At 40.0% G+C, this 23,187-nt stretch overlaps 2 protein-coding genes across 8 annotated transcripts in view; one reads left to right on the top strand and one right to left on the bottom strand.

Annotated features, from left to right (window-relative positions):
• The window catches only part of PIR (pirin), a 108,483-nt gene extending 108,143 nt beyond the window's left edge, over window positions 1–340 (bottom strand). For 2 of the 6 annotated variants that reach the window (XM_054544351.2, XM_002831412.4), the window contains exon 1: window positions 149–340. The gene's annotated coding sequence lies outside the window, so the exon portion shown is untranslated. Of the gene's footprint in view, window positions 1–114 lie in introns of all 6 variants that reach the window. The other 4 variants (XM_063721155.1, XM_063721156.1, XM_063721157.1 and 1 more) reach the window with 4 other exon arrangements.
• A 7,403-nt stretch (window positions 341–7,743) lies between these two features.
• BMX (BMX non-receptor tyrosine kinase) overlaps window positions 7,744–23,187 on the top strand; it is a 55,747-nt gene continuing 40,303 nt past the window's right edge. For both annotated transcript variants that reach the window (XM_002831409.3, XM_024240733.2), the window contains exons 1-5: window positions 7,744–7,877; window positions 15,277–15,423; window positions 16,261–16,365; window positions 18,366–18,447; window positions 23,039–23,158. In XM_002831409.3, the coding sequence (XP_002831455.1) occupies window positions 7,875–7,877; window positions 15,277–15,423; window positions 16,261–16,365; window positions 18,366–18,447; window positions 23,039–23,158 (457 nt within the window). In that variant the 5' untranslated portion in view covers window positions 7,744–7,874. The remainder of the gene's footprint in view (window positions 7,878–15,276; window positions 15,424–16,260; window positions 16,366–18,365; window positions 18,448–23,038; window positions 23,159–23,187) is intronic.

A 23,187-nucleotide genomic window follows, 5' to 3' on the forward strand; every position in this document is an offset into this window, starting at 1 on the left:
CATTTTCACCAAATTTCGTAGTACAATTTAAGTATCTCTTGTTATCTCCGCTAGGAGTCTAAAGTGAGTTGGGGAAGGCAGGATTTTGCAAACTGACCGCCGGCATTCCCTCACCTAGTGGACCCCTGCAGGGGCCCCAGGTACTCACGCAGCGGTAGCGGCACCTGGAGCCTTAGCGGCGGGTGGGCGGGACGCGAAGAGCCGCCGGGAGCGAGTGCAGGGAGGGCAGGTTAAGAGAGTGTGGGTCCAGTCGCCTCACCGTGACTCAGCGCTTCGCGGCCGGCGGCCTAGACGAGGCGGGAGGCGGGAGGCGGGAGGCGGGAGGCGGGAGGCGGGAGGCGGGAGGCGGGAGTCTATGGGTCTCGGGGACCCTGGGGCTCCGCCTTAGGGAATGTCACTCCACTCTCGCTCCGCCCTACGCCTCTCCCAGGCCAGCTTGGCGGCCCTTTGGCCTCCCTGCGTCTCGTGCCGGGAAGAGATGCTCACTCGGGTAATTTAGGGGGCACTTGCTGTGCTCCAGGAGGAAATGTGTGGCCCGGGCAGGTGCTCTGATCGGTGCTCCGGTCGGTCTTGTGGGAAATTTGTTTTTAACTGTAGTCTCCCTGTCACCCAGCCCGCGGAGCTTGGCGGCACGGATTCCAGTGCTGCCTCCACCGCTGGGAGGCACCACTTGGCATGACCTGGGACAGGTGGCTCAGCCTCTCTGTGCCTCTGGTTCCTCCTCTATAAAATGAGGATGGTGATGATAATAGTGCCAGCCTCATAAGGCTGCAATGAGAATTAAATGAGCCTGTCACATTCTAAGCACTACAGAATCGTTTGTTCCATAGATAAGTTGCCTGCTGTTTGTCAGTTGGAATTGCGAGAAAAGGAGTGCGGGAGTGGGGACGGGCAGCCATACGTCTTTATTCCTGCCTGAAGAGAAGGCACACTCTAGTGGGGAGATAATTGGTTAAGAGTTTGTATGTTGTTGGAACACAGTGGGCAGGCGTTGTAGAGTTTTCCCAGGAGAATGAGGAGCTGGCACAAGCCAGTGAAGGGATCTAGTTCATTACTAGGATTATTAACTAGTGGTACAGACATAGCTGCAGTTTCTGTTCTCTAAACACCAGAAGGCTCATTGCCTGGTTTTGAGAAAGGAAAGACAGTGATGTCTCTAAAATAAGGTTGGCAAACTTTGTCTGTGAAGGACCAGATAGTAAATACTTTGACTTTGCGGGCCATGTACATTCTCCAGTTTGCCTTTGTAGCAAGAAAGCAGCCATAGATAACAGGCAAATAAATGAATGTGGCTGTAGTTCAATAAAACTTTAATAATGAATACTGAAATTTAAATTCATAAAATTCATACAATTTTGAGTTCATGTAATTTTTACTTGTCATAAAATATTATCCTTCTTTTCATCTTAAATGTAAAACCACTAAATGTAAAAACCATTCTTAGCCCTCTGGCCATACAAAAATAGGTAGTGGGCTACCTACTCATTTTGGCTGCAGGCCTAGTATGCAGACCCCTGCTCCAAAAGAACAGTTAGTAGAAGAACGAACACTTTTCTCTGGGCTTTTAAAATATCAGTGGGGCTTAAACTCGTCCTCATCACCTTACTTAGGCGGTTCAAGGCTAGCTGAGATAATACACATGAACATTAAAAGTGCTATGGAATAACAAAGTATTGTTTCTTATCGTCATTGTAACTAGTTCTGCAACTGTCTCCTCCACCTCTGCAGCTGTAATAGGTGTACTAGGAGTGACGGTTTCTCCCCTTTGTCTCTCAGAAGTCAGTTACAGGTAAAAGCTAAGTCCAAGGGTGTACATGGTTAGAGCAATGCAGGAATTCCATTTACAGGCCCCTGCAGAAGAAAGAAAAGAAAAGAAAAAGAACAAATCTGAAAAGGTAGAAGACTTAAAATGAGGAGAAACAAAGGTGAGAGAGGGAAGAATTCTTACAAATGAACAAAGGGCGTATAATGTTTCACTGTAACAGGGTCCTGTTTTGAGATGAGAAATGTGACTCTGTATATTAAGCTTTGAGCACTTTTCACACTGTCATTGACATCCAGATCAAGATGTGGAGTAGGCGGCTAAATATATGAGTGTGTAGACGGACTGTTGATCACCTTTGGAATCTTGGGAAGCATAAAGAAAACTCATACTGGTATGACAATGAACAAAGCCTTCCCTAAATGATTCCAAATAACACCATTATAATCTTTAAAGACAACCACGTTATTTATGTACTTTGACTCTTTTCTTTTTTATTCAAGAATTTCATTTTCCTCCTCTGTAAAACTTACTGATTTTCTTTTCAAAGATACATATTATAGAAGTACATGGGGCCAGGCGCAGTGGCTCACGCCTGTAATCTCAGCACTTTGGGAGGCCGAGGCGGGCAGATCACCTGAGGTCGGGAGTTCGAGACCACCCTGACCAAAATGGAGAAACCCTGTCTCTACTAAAAGTACAAAATTAGCCAGGCGTGGGGCGCATGCCTCTAATCGCAGCTACTCGGGAGACTGAGGCAGGAGAATCGCTTGAACCCAGGATATGGAGGTTGCGGTGAGCCGAGGTCGTGCCATTGCACTCCAGCCTGTGCAACAAGAGTGAAACTCCGTCTCAAAAATTAAAAAAAAAAAAAGTACATGGACATCTTAAACACTTCATTATTTTTGTTTCTTTCTTCTTCAAGCCATTAACTCAAAAATTCTGTCTTGTAGATTTTGTTAATTTGCCCTTCAGGGCAGTGTAGCTGCTATTCATTAGATGACAAATGCCTCTGAAATATTCCATATTAAAAACTCAGACTCATTGAACGCAGGAAATCAATTGGCTCCAAGTCAAGGACTGATTATTTTGTCAATGCTAGTTTACGAAGGCCATAAATACACTGGGTAGTCAAAGACATCCAAAGATATCCAGAAAAGATAAGCACATGTGACTCCCATATCCACCCTCATGAGAGCATTCTGCACAGACATGGTCTGTTCCATCGACCAGTGCTCTGACCCAGAAGCTACATGTGATCAGCTGTTGCATGAAACTCATAATTGTGTTTTTCTCTATCTTTCCCTTGGGTTTTTGGCAGTGTCTCTGAAAAAAAAATAGCTTATGACCCTTTCCTTTGAGCCACAGAACTTTCTAGAATCCATCACAAGCAAAATACTCTCAGGCCTGAAAGGCCAATTCATCTCTGAACCAGGAAACTGGAGAAATTTAGGTGAATGATTCCCCTGATACTTACCTCAATTACCCTGATAACCTTTCTCAGTTTTCAGCTTTTATAAAGTTTTGTCTTCTGGCTGAATGGAGGCTGCTTTCTAGATCACAGTATTGGAGTAAAAATTAAAAAATAATTTGAATAACTAACAACCTCTAGTTAATGTTATGTACATTAACTAGTGTTTATGGATTAAGTGTACTGATGTCCGCAACTTACTTTGAATGCACCAAAAAATAACAATAGCAGCAATAATAATAGGAATGACAACAAAGTGAATTAATGGATGAATAGAGAGATGGATAAACGGATTGATATATGACAAAGCAAATACAGCAAAATGTCAGTTGTAGAATCCAGATGGTGGTGTATTGGTGCTTTAACTTTTTTTAACTTTTCTATATTTTGAAATGTTTCAGATACAATCTTAGGAAAAAAATAATTTGAGTCACAGTGGGAATCAGAACTAGAAGGATTCCAAAACGTTATACCCCTTTGTCTACTTTCTTTGCTTCCAACTCTAGCACCTTGTACACAGTAAATGAAGTGACTCTCTGTTGAATTGAGCTGTTAAACTAAATTCCAAGATGCAAGATCACTTCCAAAGCTGGCAGGATGCTTCCAGAGTATGAGTTTGGTGATTTATTTCTGTGAAGGCCAGATAGTAAGTATTTGAGACTTTGTGAGCATACAATCTCTGTCTCAACTATTCAACTCTGCCGTTGTAGACTGAAAGCAGACATAGACAACACTTGACAGTTTGCCAAGTAGAGGATACCATCAATGCAAAGGCCGTGGGGCAGGAATAGTGGCTGTGTTCCAATAAATTTTATTCACAAAAACTCATGGGGCTCATAGTTCGCCAAGTCCATGTAGACCACAAACACTTACCTCCCACTAGAAAAACAGGAGTAAGATTGACAAAATGCCAACAGCCTATGTAAAGGTTTCATGGGTGACAGGACAGGACATGGGTGATAACAAAAGGAAACAACAAACATTTTTGTGTCTACCTCCACCTCCTACTCACCCATTTCCTTTCATTAAAAACAGGGCAGTTTGTTCCGGCACTGAACCTGAAGTTTGATATGCAAGCACCCTTAGGAGAGGTGACATGTTAATCTTCAATTCTAGTAAGTGTGAATAATTCACATCTGATCCCAACTTACAAGCAGATTATTTTAGCACCAGAAGGAATACATGCAGGAGGTAATGGAGTGATGTCCCCAAAGAAGAGATACCCATGAGCAAAGTTCAAACTGCAGAGATAAGCTGTTGGAGCCCTTGTGGTCTTACTCTTTAGTGAGGAGAGACAAATAATAAAGGTAATAAATAAGTAAATTATGTATTATGCTATAAGGTGATGAGTCCTGTAGAAGAAAGAAAACACAGAGCAGAGTAAGGGAGATTGGAGTGCTGGGTGGAGGGTGAGGCTGTGATATTAAACAGGGTGGTCTGCATAGGGCTATTAGGAAGATGCCATTAGAAGCAGAACCTGGAAATGAGGACACGAGCCAGTCAGATATCTGGGACAGTTTGCCAAGCAGAGGATACTGCCAATGCAATGGCCCTGGAGCAGATGTTGCTCAGAATATTGGAGGAGTAGAAAAGATGCCAGTTTTAGGAGTGGTAAGATGAAGTAGAATAATCATGTGATGATGTCAGAGACAGTCCTAGGGGACCAGAACAGGGGGGACAAGCGAAGAGTTCAGACTGGAGAAGTGCTAAGATGTGACTTACATTTAAAGAATCACTCTGGCCACTCAGTGAAGAATAGACTGCAGGGGCGAGGGTGGAAGAACAGTCAGGAGACTGGTACAATATTCCCCCAGGGGTGGTGGCAACTCAGACCAGTAGGTGGCAGTAGAGGTATTGAAAAGTGGCCAAACGGGGTACATTTGAGGATAGTGCTAACCTTATCACATGAAGGATTGAACGTTTGGTGCAAGAGAAGGGTAAAAATTAAGGATGACTCCATATTCTTTAGCCAGAGCAACTGGAGGGGGAGAGTTCTTATTAGCTGAGAAGAGGAAGACTGTAGGAAAAACTAGTTTTGGGGGTGGGGGTGTGGGTGTGAATCAGGAGGTCAGCTTTGGACAAGTTTTGACATATATATATCAGATATCCCAAGTACAGATGGACAAGTTGACAGTCAAACATGAGTCTGGAATTCAGGGAAGAGGTCCTGGCTGTCATAAGCATATAGATGGTGTTTAAAGCCATGAGTCAAGTGAATTTTCTAAAGTGAGAGAAAAATACAGGTCAGCCACAAGCCAGAAGGACTCTGATTATCTCATTTTCTTTCTTCCTCTCTCTCTCTCTCCCCTTCCCCCTTTCTCTCTCTCTCTCTGACAATGGATTCTACCAGGTTCTTTTTCATTTTAAAAATGTAAGCACAAGTAAACAGGCTTGTTCACATCATGAAGTCAAATTATCCCATGCCATGTCCCTTTAGTTGTGGCCTGCTATAAGGCTTGGGTGAACAAGCTTAGGAGAAAATTCCTAAAATTCTAACTGAGTAAAGATGACAATGCAGAGTATAATTTGAGTAAATGAAGTCATATTGTCATAATAGCAGGTTGCCAAAAGTTAAGATGTAACTAAACTCATGGAAAATACAGAGCCAAAGAAACAGGAGAAGTAGCAGAGGAAGTGAATGAATAGAATAAGTAAATAAATCTGTGACATTTTGCCTTAGAGGAAACCACTCCTCCCAGCTGCCCTTGGGTGTTTTATGCCCCAAGAAGGGATGGAAATCCCAAGAGATTGTGCCCAGGTTTTTCCACAGTTACACCAACTGTATTAGTCCATTTTCATACTGCTATGAAGAAATACTCAAGACTGGGTAATTTATAAAGGAAAAGAGGTTTAATGGACTCACAGTTCCATATGACTGGGGAGGCCTCACAATCATGGTGGAAGGTGAAAGCAGAACAAAGGCATGTCTTACCTGGTGGCAAGCAAGAGTGCATGTGCAGGGGAACTGCCCTATATAAAACCATCAGATCTGGTGAGACTTATTCACTGTCATGAGGACAGCATGGTAAAAACACCCACTCCCATGATTCAATTACCTCCCACTAGGTCCCTCCCACAACATGTGGGGATTATGGGAACTACAATTCAAAATGAGATTTGGGTGAGGACACAGCCAAACCATATCACCAACTCCTCCTTCCCCTACCCTAAGTTTACTTTTTATTCTAGAATCGAACTTTTGCCATATTACCATATATAAGTTGTGAAGTAAATACAAATCGCCATGTGGAAAAGGAAATTAATTAGCAGAGTGTAGAATTAATTTATTTGGCCAGGTTGTTGTGCCACTCTTGCCCTGCTTCACCCTTAATTTTTTGAATGACTACCTACTATATTCCTAAAGAATGGAGAGCTATTTGGAATCCATCAGTGACTTTAATTTGCTATTTGAATGTAAGTTACACTCTTTTGAATTCTTCTGAAGGACTCCTTTCCCTTCCCAAAATTCTAGTTTCCAAACTGAAATATTAAAAAATATTTCTGCAAGTTATTTTTCCCATACTCTACTGTAATTAAACCATTATTTGTGGTCCCCCCCCACACACACACACATAAGCCCCTTGAAGATGTGGGCTGCCTCTCTTCTGTTTGCTCTTGTGTCTCCAACCCCTAACGGAATGCTCAGCACATGGCAGGTTCTCAAATAAGACTTGACTGAACGAATTAATAGAAATGATGCTAATTCCATGTACACTCAAAAGAATACCTCTTTGAAAGTCAGTAGCTTCACTCTCCTCTGCCAACCCAAGACTTCTTCACATCATAGACACTTACAAATAAGTTACAGTAAGCAACAATTTATAAGTAAACACAGTGTGTCAATGCATGCCAAAAGGATGATTACTTTCCTTGGCTATCCATAGCAGGACATAAAATATGTCCTTAGATTTATTACAAATGGCTAGCCAGTATGCACCAGAGAAAATACTGGAATGGGGGAAGCCAAAAGTTGTGTCTGTCATAATGATGTCAAGTGACACACTTTTTCATTGCGATCTAGGTGTACCATACCTTAGCAAAAACAATCTATTTTCCATTTCTGGATTTCTTAATAATTTAAACTATATAAATAAGCTTCTTTTCCATCATATGAACTGTTCTTACATATTCTCTGGCCTTCCTTTGTCCAAATGTTGAGTTGAAGTTTTCATTGCATATTCTCTGTGCACTTTGGCATTACCTAATGGTTTCCTGGCTCGTGTGAGAGAAGTCAGCGTCAGCAGTCAGGTTTTGCCGAGATATTTTCTTGTCCTTTCCAGCATAGAGCTCTACAAACAAAGGCAGGGTTATCACATGTACCCAAGAGCTGCCTGGGAAAAGTGGGAGCTATAGTTATCAAAATTGGAAACTTTATGAAGTATGCTTTTGTCTCCGTTTTTGTTGCATTCAATCAGATCAACAAGTGTTGGCTAAGTGTTGAGCGTGGTTTCCTGTGGGATTGTGTAAGGCTCTGTAGGACAATAAACGTGTTGGGGGCACTGAGTAATGTAGCCATTTCTGACCCGGCAGCCAGGAAAATGTGAAACAATTTGCTTCTGGAAACAGGACAGCCGCGGCTGTGTTCCTGCAAGAGCAGACCAACCACCGCGGCGGACCCAGGCAAGCACGGAACAAGCCGAGATGGTGCGTTTAAGCGGCAGGTGGCTACTCAGTGTCATATACTATGGGGAAAAATAGGTTTGGTTTCTGGTGTTGTGGGGCCTGAAGTTACAAACTTTGGGAAGCTCACTTTAAGAAAAATAGTACAACATTTTTAATATGAAATTGCTAGGGCTTTCTCTGGGACTTTAGATGGGACCAGGTAATTTGGAGGCCAATGGCTGAAACTGCTATAATTTCACTGTAAATTCACTCCTTGCTCAAAATCTCAGTTAGGGAAGCTCTCAGGTTGTTTGTGTATCACCACCAGTTCTATCTAGCTTTGTGTGTATTCTCTGCTAATTTTCTCCATCCTCTTCTTTAGGTATTGCCTTTCCATAGCCTTTCATATTGGCCTCATAACTGCTTCCAAAGAGACATAGAAATGTTCCTTATACCTTCTTTAACTGTGTTTTTATGATGTTACTTTAGCTACAAATATTTGCTCTTAGGTTCCTGAAGTCTCCCTAAATCAAGTGCTTTGTGTATTTTAGATGGAGATAGGTGGGAGGGAGGTGAACCATACAGTTGTACTCACATCCATATAATTTTGAAAGATTTTGTGGGCCACAATGATTTCATTGGATTTGAAAAGAAGTACAACTTTGTGGTCCATATAAGTGCTTCTCAAGCTTTCCTGTGCACATGGATCACCTGGGGATCTTGCTTAAATGAAGATTTGGCTGCGCGAGGTCTCGGGTGGGAACTGAGAGTCTGCATGTCTAATGAGCGCCCGGATGATGCAAGTGCACGGACCACACTTTGAGTCACATCCAAGTATTTATTTGTAGGAAATATGGTGGCACAAATACACAGTCAATAAGGGGATGTTTCAACCTCGTTTTATGGTAACTCGTCTCAGGATGGAAAGTCTGTGACAAACCTACTATGGACTGGTGTTTGTTGACATGGCAATACATGAGGAGGTGTTCCTGCCTCCCATTATCTCCTATACCCAGGAGCTGGGGATAGAGGGATGGGAAGTAAAATTTTATCATTAAGGATCATTATTATTTCATTGTCTTTAGTTTTTTAACTTTGCCATGGTCTTTTTTAAAACTTTGCCTATGGAGTGATCAGAAGGGACATAAGTTTTTAGAATATCTACTAGGGTGTTGGGCATTAGGCTGCCATTTTCTCTTGACTACTCATAACCCTTCGAAGTGATTATTGTTTCACTGCCTTTACAGATGGGGAAACTGAGGTTTAGCTGGGTTAAGTAACATGACAGATTCCATAGAGACAGAGCAGGGATTCGAACCCAGCTCGGTGCTTTCACTTGCACTAACCGGCATCATGAAAGCAGTGTTACATAATTAATTCAGCATGAGATGCTAGCTCATGGATTTATTACTTTTTGCTTTTCTCCTAAGGAAAGCGCCTAGAGAGAGTGCCCTAGGCAGAGGAGAGGGAGCAGAAAGAAAGAGGTTACTGAAAAGAAGAAAAGACTTAGAAAAGCTCTATGGGGCACTGAAGATTAATCTCACACCTAAAGCAAAACTTAGCTCCAAAAGGACTAGCATTAAGATTCTTGCCTTCTTTGTGAAAAAATGATCTTCCCAAAGTGTCTGGTTTTTATACACTTATTTTGGATCAATTAAGGTATGATACTCCAAGATGCTGAGAATTTGACTGTCAATGTTAAAAGATTCCTGTCCATATCATGCCAAGATCAACTTTAACTTTCCCTCTCCTGCATAACATCATGTGAAATAAGGATCTGTCAGGTTCTGTGAAGCCAGTATTTGTCTTTGGCCAGAATCCTAAGACTTTTTGAACCACTTTACTTGATTCTCAGTCAAACTTTTTGTTCTTGTTTAAACCTACCATCACATTTTGTTCGGTTATTTAGCAGGAAGATAAGCGGGCCTGGCATTTGGGCAAATATTTGAAGATCAAGTTTGTCACAGGGCCCTCCAGTTTCTCTTCCAGATCCCGACCCACATGGAGTGTCTTCCCTTTCTTTCCCACCCTTCCTGCTCTACTGCCCTCCCACCACATGTATTAACATCTTGACACCTACCAAAATCTTTAGCTATATGGCATGTAAAGTAAGAGAGGATAACTAAACCAAGTCAAAGGGTAAGGAATTGCTATCCTTATCTCTGAATTTTAAAAGATAAATTTTTAAAGGCACCACCCTGAGCCAGTCAGAGAATACACTTCCTGGTTGAGGGAACTATCCAATGGCCATTTAACTAGATAACCCTGTCTCCCTTGGTATCCTGTTTCCTGCTCCCTTTCTGTACCACTGAGAATTTATTCCAACTTTTGAGGTTGTATGTTCTTACCTATTTTCAGAATGTGTTTTCAAATTTTGCTATTTAACACTGCCTTTCAGCAGGAGATTCCTATTGAAAGATTATAGGTAACATCTTTCTGATATTTCCAATAAAATGTCTCTTGCACGGGTCTGTTAAGACTCAGATTTATGGGTAGTTTCACCAAACTATGTCCCTTAGCAAAGCTGTAGTATGTTTGGCTGAACACACAGATATCTCCTACTCTGTTTGGGGACTGCCATCACGGAGTGGATGGTGTACAGGTATGACACCTGAAGCTGGCTCCCAGGGCCATGCCTCTTAGGTCACTGGTTAACAGTACTGGCTAAGTCACTTAGGCTGCTGGGGCTCAGTGTTACATCTGTAAAATGACTTCCAGGTTTCCTATAAGATTTGACATCCTGTGACTGCCTTCCTGTATTTAGGTTAGAGCAGTTTCTGGTTTAGGAGGGTCACACAGCAGGCATGTCCTTCTCTACCATTAGTAGCATGGTCACGAATATGGGCTGTGGAGTTAGACTGCTGGGATTCAAATCTAGCTCCACCCACTAGCAGTGTGACCTGGGCAATTTATTTATCTATTGCAGCTCCATAAGCTATAAGCAGGGAATGATATTACAACTTACTCTATAGGGTGAATGTGTCACAACCTATCCCATGGGCTGGGAGTATCACAAAATATCCCATAGGGTGGGGGTGTTCTGGCCTACTCCATAAGGTGGAGGTGTCATGACCTACCCCATAGAGCAGTTGTGACCAGGAAACTCTAAACAGCCTGGCACATAGTGAGCCCTCCTTAAGCATTGGCTAGGATCATTATCATAAAATCACTCTCATCCTTCAAAGTCTAATTTCAATGTGCTCCCTTCTAAAATATCTTACTTGGTTACCTTAAGAAAAAAACAACTTTTCCTTCCTTGGACCTTTCATAGCAAAGCGAATAGACTCTACTCTAGCACCTACATTTTTTTCCCCATCTTTTCTTTTTTAAAACATAGTTGGTACCCACAATGTGCCAAATACTTTCACATAAGGTTTCTCATTTAAGTCCCGTAAAGTAAGAGAGTTGTTACCTATCTCATTTTACAGATCAGAAAACTGAAGGTTAGTGCAGGGAAGGGGTTTGGCCAGGGTGACACAGTTTACAAATGACAGTTCTGTAACCTCCTCAATGCCTTCCGAGTCTGCCACCCCACAGCAATCTTTCATATTAATTAGTTATGGAGCCCATCTCTCAAACTTGTTCATCATCACTCAGGGCCACGGACAGCTGATCTTTATTTCTGGAACCAGTCACTCAATGTTGGACACACTGTAGGCTCAAAATCAAGCATGCCAAATAGAACTGCCGACTTGAACTTCTTACTCTCATGACATCATTTCCTTATAAATCCTAAAAAACTATAGTGATTACAAGTCATGTTAATTCAACACACACGTTTTATGTATGTAAGAGGTTAACGAATGGCTGCTGGCTTCCTTATAGGAAATACTATATTGATTTCTGCCAGGTTTTTGTGTCTCCTCTGTGCCTTAATCACTTTCTAGTTTCATATGTTTATGGAAATAGGCAGCCTGGGCTATTTGGTAAGCAAATTGATAGGTCTATTCTATGTGGGTGGTAATATGAGAGTCCACCCAGATCCCACTAGCTCCTTTATGGAAATAGATTTCTTGTTAATACTGACTGGGTTTAGGATCTCATTTTACTATAAAAGGTTTTTTGTTTCACCTTTCCAACTGAATTTTCCCTAAATAAGTGTAAGAAGAGCAGGGTTTGCTAGTTGTTGGACAGGCATTTGACTTAACAGTAAGCCCTGTTTATTTATTGTCAAAATACGAGGGGGGAAGATATTGCATTTCTAAAAATTAATCATCAGCAACTATCCAACTATCCTTCTATATCAAGAGAGACCATAGAAATGTTTTCAAATTAGAATTTAGGCCATGTAGAGGAGAAAGGAGAAGTATAAGGAAGGGACAGAAGTAAATAGAAGGAGAAAGGCAAGTCCAAGCCTGAGCAGAAACCACATGGTTTATCTTAGAAGAAACTGATCTGGAAATGAAAAAAGCTTGAGTCATCAAGGTGGGGTCCTTCAAGACTGTTAGGAAGCCTCAGTAGCCCAGCTTAGGGAGTGGAGCTTTGAAGGACTGTTCCTTTTGGATGGGTACCTCAAAAACGTGTGGCTTCAGGTATTTGTTACACGAGAACAACATATTACAGACTCAAGTGCACAGTATGTGAACCCATCTTTGAGAAAATAAGCATATGTACATAAATATTTGAAAAGAAAAACATCTAGAGATGTGCTGTGTTTTTCTTTTCCCTGTCTGTATCTCTTGGCTTTATAGAATAAACATATATTGCATATGAATCTTAAAATGAAAGCAAAAAATGTATAAAGGGCAGGATTTTGAAATGAACAATTATGTTGAAATTTCACAAGTTATATTTCATCAGATGCAACAACGCTTGTAAACCCTTGGAGGTTTACTGGAGAAGGTGCTTGAGGGCTCAATACCTTCCTTTTTACTCAATGTTCTTCCTTTCGATATACAGAGGCAACTTTGTGAATTTGTCAGTGGTCTCTGTGACTCATCTTATTAATTTTTTATATAAAATTCCAAAAATTCTCACCTTTAGTGTGATGCACATAAAAGTTTTTTCTTTTCTTTTTCTTTCTTTAGTATGATTATTATTTTTTTAAAAGACAGGGTCTCCCTCTATCGCCCAGGCTGGAGTGCAGTGGCGTGATCCTCTTGCCTCAGCCTCCCTAGTAGCTGGGACTACAGGTGCATGCCACCATGTCTGCTAATTTGTCAAAAAAATTTTCTAGAGACAGGATCTCACTATGTTTCCCAGGCTGGTCTCAAACTCCTGACCTCAAGCGATCCTCCCTCCTCAGCCTCCTAATGTGCAATATGCTGGGATTACAGGCATGAGACACTGTGCCCTGCCTAGGTGTGAAAGTTCTATAGACAGAAAAATATGTATACCAGCACATAGTACTGGGAAAGACTGAATAGAACCTTGGACATTGGGATTTTTACATTTTTAAAATAGTGTTGTTAATGTCACAAATTGATTCAGCATCTAAAAAAATTAAAAAGTAAATTTTCTATTCAACTAATCGGATCTATTTAATTAGCACTCTGCTTTGAGGAATGATGTTTCAGCTGTGGATATAAAAAATTGACAAGAGTTTTCACAGTTTTCTCCTTCTGCTTCATTAGTAAAATACAGAAATATAAAAGGCAAAAGTACCCTACAACTATGCCCTGTGTGATATTGCCTCCCCAAAGGAGGCTTTCACTCAAAAAAAGTAGACCCTCATTGTTTCCATAAGACTCCGAGCAAATTCTCTTCTGGCCACAGACTTTGGATGTAGAAAATAAGCTTATCTGGGCAGGTGGATATGTAGAGTTCACAATGGAAGCACAGATAAAAGGAAGGCATGCTACCTACCTCCATAGGCTCTACTATACCCTGATCTCTGCCTGTCTTTGATCACTGGGCAAAGAAACAAGTGACCATGGCAAATAGCACCCATTGTACTCAGAAGAAACCCATTATACTTTTGTGAAATAATTATCCTTTTTAAATAGCTAAAACAATATCCCAGGCAAAAAGTAACTAAGACTTTATTATATTGAATGGATAAGATTTCCACTACTTTTGTCTAAAAATCAAATAATGCCCTTGGAGGACATTTTAGGAATTAATAAATAATCTTTTGTTCTATGTAGTAAATAATAAAAGCTGGTTTTCTTAATTCCACTTTCAGAGTTGTGTGGTCTACGTTAGGAGGAAAGCTGGTTGGAGCCAACCATGGTTAATTCAATGCCAGGCTGTATTTCTTAGTCTCCCTTTCATTTCACTCTTCTGCCATAGTGGGTCCATCGTACTCCCAGGCCAGTGAGAAGTGCCCTCTAGTGATTGGATGGGTTCACTTGGCACCCGCCTCCATGCAGACAGAGCAATGCCTGTGTGGGTGCTTCCTGATCAAGACTGATGAGTGGGATGCAAATATCTTCTTTTTAATGCATGACCCTGGCATAGCCAGAGGGAATATGAGTGATGGTGCCTCAAAGCAGTAACTTTTTGCTTAGAGCTTGAGAGTCAAAATTAAGGACCCACACGTATACTTCGGCTCTAGCGAGTCTAAGGTGAGTAAAGCCTTCGGATTATCAATAAAGAAAGATTTTAACTATTGGGCATGTGAATTCAAATAATGATGCAATTTCACAAAACAAAGAAGAACATAAGAAAGTTTGTCTCTCTGGCCTACTGCTCAACATTGCTACTTTTCATGATCAGACCTGATATTAGACTGAGGGTTGCAGTAACTGTCTTAGTAGAATTAGAAAATTAATGCATTTATTTTTCAGAAATACCTTAAGTTTTAATGTTTTACATGATTTTGGGATAAAAAGGAAGGGTGTTTTTACTTTGTAAATGTACTCATTTTTTCAGTTCTTTTAAATCTCTTTTGATAGCATCTGTTAGTGCACCCTCATACATTTTCCTCATTTTATCTTATCTTAGGCATTCACTTTGATTTTAAATTCTCATAGATATTGAAAATTATACCTGTGTAATTTATGTTAAAGATCTGGTCATGATCAGGGGCTGCAGATGTTATTTACAATAATGTCAGTGTCTCATAGTGGTTTGGGTAATTTGGTCAAATTACAGGCCATTACTTCATAAATTGTGAGCCGTCTGGAGTTAAATTTTCTGAAGTTTTATTATATCCAATTTAATTCAACCAATACATATAGAATGTTTAAAAAGTAAGGAGCATTTTGATAAGGTGGTCTGGAGAATGGGGCAAAGATGATGAATTTATTATCCACAGTGGGAGGAGTCAAATGTATAAAGTGCTTTTTAAAAATCAACATATTTATAAAACCCAAAGCAAAGGCAGCATAAAAACTGTAGCTATTGTGTAATTTATTCTATAATCCTAAATAAGTCTCATTTATTAAAATTAGCATTTATATTATCCCTTAATAGGAAATCATTGAGGAAAAGATTTGAAGGTTAAAGAGAACTTACCTAGATGCTGCAAATACTCATTTTAATTATTTATTTTGTTTAGGATGATAATATGGATACAAAATCTATTCTAGAAGAACTTCTTCTCAAAAGGTCACAGCAAAAGAAGAAAATGTCACCAAATAATTACAAAGAACGGCTTTTTGTTTTGACCAAAACAAACCTTTCCTACTATGAATATGACAAAATGGTGAGACATCATGTGTTCCATTATTTTTATACTATTTGTTATTTTTCCTCAGTCTCCACAAAGTACTTGATCATAATGAAAGAATATCAGGTTTCTTAACTTACACAGTGAAGATCCTCTTCTATCCAGTTATCACATGACCTTTTCTTAATGAAAGTATAATGAATTCAAGATAAAGGATTTTAAAACATTAGTTAACTTTACTAAGGCAAATTATAACTTTAGAACAGTGGTTCTCAACTGAGGGCATTTTTGCTCCCCAGGTGACATTGGGAAAAGACTGGAGATATTTTGCGTTATTCCAACTGGGGGATAGGAACAGTAAGTGTTAAAGGCATCTAGTGAGTAGAGGCCAAGAATGCAGCTAACCATCCTGCAGTGCACAGGACAGTCCTCACAACAAATAATTACCCAGCCTTAAATGGCAATAGTGCCTTAAAACAGTGCTAGAAATAAGACTATTCCTGTACAGTTGAGAATCCTACTATAGTGAAAATACTGAAATACTGTCATAAGATTGAGCCAAAATGAAGATGGTTTGCAGAAGTTAAATCTTGATTTTCCTGAGTATATTAACCACATGGTAGGTGATTTGAAACACATTTCAAGATAATCAAACAAGATTATTAACCACTGGAATATATGCATTTGTGTCCAGACTCAAGGAATAGATTATGTTGTCATTGGATTTTGACTATTACGGAGTAATAGGAAGTGACTCTCCATTGCCCACCCCCTACCCCAATCTCCCTCTCAAGCATAACTTGAGCTTTATGCCTTTCCTTGTACACCATGATGTATTGCAGGAAGTATCTTACATTTTGTTTTTTAATTCAGAAAAGGGGCAGCAGAAAAGGCTCAATTGAAATTAAGAAAATCAGATGTGTGGAGAAAGTAAATCTCGAGGAGCAGACGCCTGTGGAGAGACAGTACCCATTTCAGGTAAAGGGAAGAACAACATTGCATTGGGTGGATGGTTCTTCCATTAATTTTTCTATCATGAACTCAGTATATCTAGGAAAAATAATGATATTTCAAAATAATCTAAACAAGGCTTGGAATATGCCCACATGGGAGTTGGGCATTTTGCTAAAATTCTGTCCACCAATCTGCCTTCCCTGGAGGGAAGGGAACGGAAGCAAGACAGGAGCGTAAGTCGCAGTGACCTGACCTGCCTCAGGTCTGATCATCTCTTTTAACAAACATTGTCGAGTATCTCCGATGTGGTACACAGTAGTAGGCATATTATGGGGAACAAAACACTGCCCCTACCCCAAGGCATTTACAGGGAAGTGGCAAAATAGACTAATACACAGACCATTACAAAGCAGTGAGGGTGAGTGTTAAGGTGGAGGTCAGCAGAATGCATCCATGGAGTCCCAGGATGTGGAAGCTTCATTCCTCACTCCAAGAGGCTAGAGAGATATTCTACTGGAGGTGACACTCAAGTTGGGAAGGACAAGTAAAATTTAACCCAGCAAATATGAGAAGGACAGTGGGACAAAGGAAGCAGCAGGTGTCAAGGCACTGATGAGTGAAATAGTATGACACATTTAGAGAGCACTAAGTAGTCCCTATGAATAGAGAAGCCCATGTGACAGTGAAAGAGCTGAGCCTGGAGAGGTGACCATGCTAAGTTTTCATTTTACCCTGAAGTATTTTAAACAATGGTATGGTATGGAGTGTATGCTGGCAGTACCTTTTGGAAGTGGCCTAATCTAAGTCATGCCCTGCTTTTCTTATAGCATAAAAACTTACATTTCTGATCTAAAGGTAGATGGATTGTCTTTCAGATGGCCTGACTACCCAGTGCTAGTATTAGGAACCTGTGGCCAAAAATGAAATACAATAATCCAGTTGATTAACAACCCAAACTTCCCATTTGGAAAAAATATTACCAGGCCAGGCACAGTGGTTCATGACTGTTATCCCAGCACTTTGGTAGGCCAAGGAGGGAGGATCACTTAAGGCTGGGAGTTCAAGACTAGCCTGGGCAACATAGCGAGACCTCATCTCTACATAAACATTGTTTTCATTTAAAAAATTACCCAATTGGGGGAAACCAGGGGAGGGCATGCTCATGGAAGATGCTGCAAACTCACCTCATAGAGGCATAGTGCTCAAAAGATCACAGGCTTGGAGCCCCCACAGAGTTCCTAGTTCCACCACTTATACTTGTGCAACCGTAAACACATACTCAACTTCTATTTCTCACAGAGTTGAAATAAGATTAAAATACTGAAGTAGCTAGGAAAGAGCCCAGAAACTAGTAAGTATTTAACAAACGCTGTGTATATTTACCAACAAGAGTTGAATAAACTAGAGAAGGATCTGGAGAAGATATTGTAATCTTCAAACGTTTAAACGTTTGTCTTAAGAAACAGAAAAGTATATATTTTGGGGATTCCTGGGGTGCCACATGATGAAACAGTTGGAAGTAACAGGGAGACATATTTTTACTCAATGTAAGTATAAACTGTATAATGATCAGAATATATGGATATTGGCAGAGATGACATAGCAGAGTAAAGAACATTCCATCCCTGAAGGTATTTTTAAAGATAGAGCAGTTAAACATTTTCCAATGGGCTGTAAGGAAATCATGCACTGCGTAGGCAAATGGACCAGAACAATACTAAGACACGTGTAATGTCTAACATATTAATGTCCATAGTCCAGGGTGTCCCTGATGAGAACTCAGTGTTCACCAATACTATTAGGTACATCATCGCTGTAATTTTCCAAAGTATAGAAGTGTCTGGGATAAAACAAATTGATAACTGGAGGATTTTTTAAGCAAATTTTTTTCATCTAATTCCAGAGCTAATGTATATTATATAAGCAAACTCAAGGTTTCTTTTGGATGACAAAAAATTTGCAGGTGCACCAAAGTGAAGTATGGTGCAATTATATATAAACACACCAAATATTTTCCTTTCCAGATTGTCTATAAAGATGGGCTTCTCTATGTCTATGCATCAAATGAAGAGAGCCGAAGTCAGTGGTTGAAAGCATTACAAAAAGGTAATTCAAAAAAAGAAATGTTGAAAGAGAAAGGTCAAAAAAAAGTCATCAAAGAGAGTCGTTTTTTGAGGCTTGGTGGAGGAGAGACATGGCAGTAAAAAGACTCAATGCCAAGAGACAATCTACTGATTTTCCTACCAACCTCAGGGAATGTGTCAGACTCATCCTCATTTTTGCTTTCTCATTGTTAGATACAGGAAGACTGTGGATCGGATTCCCTGGCCCGCACAGAGCCAGTATTGTGCCTTCCCAGCAGCTTAGGGGAAGCCAGGCCACCTGCTCTCCACTCAGTATGCTTTCCTTTACCAGGGGAAAGTCTAGGTCATCATGGGGCTATGTCAAGTCCTGTAGCTACCACACTTTTGATGTTTATAGAAAGTTACATCTAATACTTATACTGAGCATTTACCATTTGCCAGCTACTTTATCAAATGCTTGTAAAACATTTTTTAAGGTAACCCTCTTGACAACTCTATTGAAAGGGGTAATGTTATTCTCCATTTTTCAGACAAGTAAAGTTTTTAAAACATGGCCAATGTCATAGATACAGTAACGAGGGACTCAGAACTCAATTACCTAAACCTGATTTTTTAACCAATACATTGTAAATGCTAGGCAAAACTGAAGATTTAATGAAGCTTTTATTCAGTGATGTTTAGGCCGCCCTGGTAACAACTTTTGGTAGAAGGGAGAGAATCATTGTTAATGATTTGGCACTATAGTATTTCCCTCTGTGATATTTTCAAGATGGGTAATGGTGTGAAGACAATATTTAACTCAAATGAATGGCTCCATTTGTGAAATTTCAGGTATTATGCTCCTAGATGGAGGAAGATTTTATTTTATTTTATTTTATTTTATTAAGTTTTAGGTTATGGTTCTTTCTTGGTACACCTTAAATTACACACAGTTACTCCACTTTGATGCAAATACACCCTTCTCACACATAGGGCTTAATTTTTCCTTTGCATAAAGAGGTTTAGCAACCCATTCTGCGGGTAGCAAGTGGTCCACTGGGGGACAGAAGCTCCCCTCTACCCACCACCAGCTCATTGAAATGAGAAAGGCAACCCCTCTAGAGTTAGACACACCTGCAGCAAAGTCCTGCTTTGCTGTGTCACCTAATAAAATCATCTACCATCTCTGGGTTTAAGTTAATCCTGACCTGTCAAATAGGAGATCACATTTCTTTTCTCCTAGAGCAGTCACGAGCCACAGATGAGACACTCATAAATATATTAAAATATCTTATGCACAAACATGAGTCACTGTGGTTACTGTAGGGCTTCTAGGAGGAGCTCTAAGATTCTGCTTCCCATTTAGTCTCCTTTGGTGGAATTTCCTGAGCGGTAGGTGCTATGTCCTATGTACAGCTCTTGGTCATGCCCTGCTAGATCTCATGTGTCTGAGAAGCTCATGTGAAGATATACGAAATGTAAAGGAAGAGCAGAGAAAGAAGCAAAAAACACATCTCCTAGCCCCTCATAAAACTGCAGAGAGTCCCCATCACTACAGCTGCCATATGCACAATAAGTGGTTTGTCTCCATGCACAATAAGTGGTTTGTATCAGTCAATGATATTTTGGGCTGCAGGTAAAGACATCAAACAGTTGCTGAAACAAATTCACTTTTGTTCTTCTCCCACAGTAACAAATGCAAAGATAGGCAGTCAGTCAAGGGCTAGTGCAGCAACTCAGTGAAGTCAGTAGGGATGCAGGCTCCTCCTAGCTTTCTGCTCTGTTATCCTTAGAGGCTGCAGGAGAGATTCCAAGCCTTCCCAGAAGCCTCCCTGCAAACCTGTGCTTATGTCACATCATCCAGAACTATATCTGATGGCCATTGATGTGTACAAAGGAGGCAAGAAGACAGTATCTTTTTTTTTTCCAGTCTCTGTGCTGGAAGACAGTGAGAAAGAAGGTGCGTGGGATTTGCTGTCAAGTAGGCCAACCAACCTGCTGCAGGAAAACAAAGAGGTTCTCCTGCTCAAATATTCTCCCCTACAAAGTTTCATTGTGCTATAATGACTCCTCCTGCCTTCTGTGTCTACTATTTGGCTCAAGCATTATAAACTGAGGTAGACATTTAAGACAGAATTTTCCAGATGTTAACCTACACTTGGAAGGTTTGGGCTGATTCAGTGGTAACATAGGAGTGTGTGTCAACTATCATGCTTCTGAATTCAGCTAACCAGATGTGGAAAAAATGTGCTCTTCCTTCCAAAAATTAAAACAGAAGGGGGTTTTGCAGAGGAGTTGGCACCTGTACCTCGTAATGTAGTAGAAAAAGCCTGAGGCTGAGTCTCAGGTCTGCTATTTATTAAGCTTGTGAACTTGAGCAATTGTACTACCTCTCTGCACTTCAGTTTACCTAACTCTGTGAGAGGTGTAATAACAATAGCTACCCCTCAGGTTCTTGAATCGATTAAATTAGAGGACATATGTAAAGGAAAATACGTAAATGTAAAGTCCTATAGATATATGAATATATGAGTTCCTCTTATTGTCGTTATTAGGTGGTGAGACTGTTGCAATGTAAACTTTTGGATTTGGTTGGAAAAAGAATTAGTTACCCAGGAAACCAAATCCATGTAGTAAGGAAATAATAGGAATCCCAACACGTGGAGGCCAGAAGCTTAGAGAGCAGGAAGGCAAGTAATGTGCCCAAGAGATTGCAATGGCCGTTTGGAACCAAAATCAGAAACTTATGTTTTATAATTTTAACTCTTTTTGCCTTTTGTGATTTCTGTCATAATTTCCCTTTAATTCTCATTAGTAAAGTTTTTTAATGCCAGAATTTTCAGCTAAACTGAGCTAAGTTAAATTAAGGGAATGATATCACTAAAGCCCACTGTTTATTGAACACCTACTTACTCTGGGCCAAACACTGCTGGGTGCTTTACATACATTATCTAACAGCCTCCCAATGACCCAGCAGAGTAATTATTATCTCCATACGCTTCCTTGAGTGAGGACTGTAAGGATAAGCATAACTCTCCTGGGATCAACATAAGGAAACCTCAAGATGAACATAAAGTCAAGAGAGAAAGAGTTAAATGCACACATAGAACCAGCCCTTCTCACCTAGATACTCTTCTTAAAATATACTAAGATCTTGTAGGTTTCTCTGTTGTATTTCAAAAGAGGCTAATTTGTTATAGATTACAATTTCATTTATTTGAATTATACATTGCCCTATTCCCATGGCTTTTTAAAATATGCATATATTCCTAGGAAAGTAGCCCCATAAACCATTCATTCCTTAGTATAAATATGTCAAAGTCACAGAAGTCAAGGAAGGGATGAGAAACAGTTCTAAATTAAGGGAAACTAAGTGCCATGTTTGATTTTGAATTGGATCCTTGATCAAAAAAAAAGTGAGTGATTATAAAGGCCATTATTGGAATAATTAGAAAAATTTTAAAGATGAAATATATTTTAAATAAGAAATGCAGCCATAAAAAAGAATGAGTTCATGTCCTTTGCAGGGACATGGATGAAGCTGGAAGCCATCATTCTCAGCAAACTAACATAGGAACAGAAAACCAATCACCGCATGTTCTCACTCATAAGTGACAGTTGAACAATGAGAACACATGGACACAGGGAGGAGAACATCACACACCAGGGCCTGTTGGGGGATGAGGGGCAAGGAGTGGGAGAGCATTAGGACAGATACCTAACGCATGGGGGGCTTAAAACCTAGATGATAGGTTGATGGGTGCAGCAAACCACCATGGCACATGTATCCCTATGTAACAAACGTGCACGTTCTGCACATGTATCCCAGAACTTAAAGTAAAACAAAAATTAAAGAATTAAAAAATTAATAATAATAATATTGTATCAGTGTTAAATTTCCTGAGTTTGATAATCGTATCACAGTTATACAAGGGAACATCCTTGTTAATATAAGTTATGTGCTGAAGCATTTATGGATGACATTATTTAGGTCATACCATCTACTACTTCCTCATAAATTATTAAGCACAATATAATAATGATTTTAAAATTTAAAGAATAATACATATGTACAGAGAGAAAGAGATACAGCAAATGTGGCAATCAGTTAATAATTGGTGAATCTAGGTAAAAGGCATATGGATGCTCATTGTGTTAATCTTATTCTTGCAACTTTTCTGTACATTTGAAAATTTTCACAATAAAAAGTAGATAGAAGTGTATGTTTATCCAGGCCTTTTTTTTTAGAACCTTTTGCTAAAATTTAGCCCCACCCTTCCCCTTCTGCCACAAGAAAACACCATGTGTTGTAACCCACTCACTTTCTTTACAGATATATCTCTAAAATCCTAACATCAAGCTGATCTGTATATGCATTTTACTAGTTATTTTTTCTTCAAAAATGGTATGTAATTGTGTTGTTCTCAACATACTCGTGGTTAGACTTTTCTTTTTTATTTTTGGCTTATTAACTGTTGAGTGAAAGACCTATATCCTTCCGGAACCATTTGCTCTTACCTTGGTTGCTGGCCAAATGGGGTTTTTACTGTTCTGTGATAACAGCACTTACTGAATGTTTCTCCTCTTGGATCAACGTTTGCTAACGTCTTGTTTTCTTCCTGTCTGCTCCTCAGAGATAAGGGGTAACCCCCACCTGCTGGTCAAATACCACAGTGGGTTCTTCGTGGACGGGAAGTTCCTGTGTTGCCAGCAGAGTTGTAAAGCAGCCCCAGGATGTACCCTCTGGGAAGCATGTAATGTGTGATTCCTCTGTTGGACTGGA

The sequence above is a fragment of the Pongo abelii genome, chromosome X, assembly GCF_028885655.2.
Source record: "Pongo abelii isolate AG06213 chromosome X, NHGRI_mPonAbe1-v2.0_pri, whole genome shotgun sequence".
Taxonomy (NCBI): Eukaryota; Metazoa; Chordata; class Mammalia; order Primates; family Hominidae; genus Pongo; species Pongo abelii.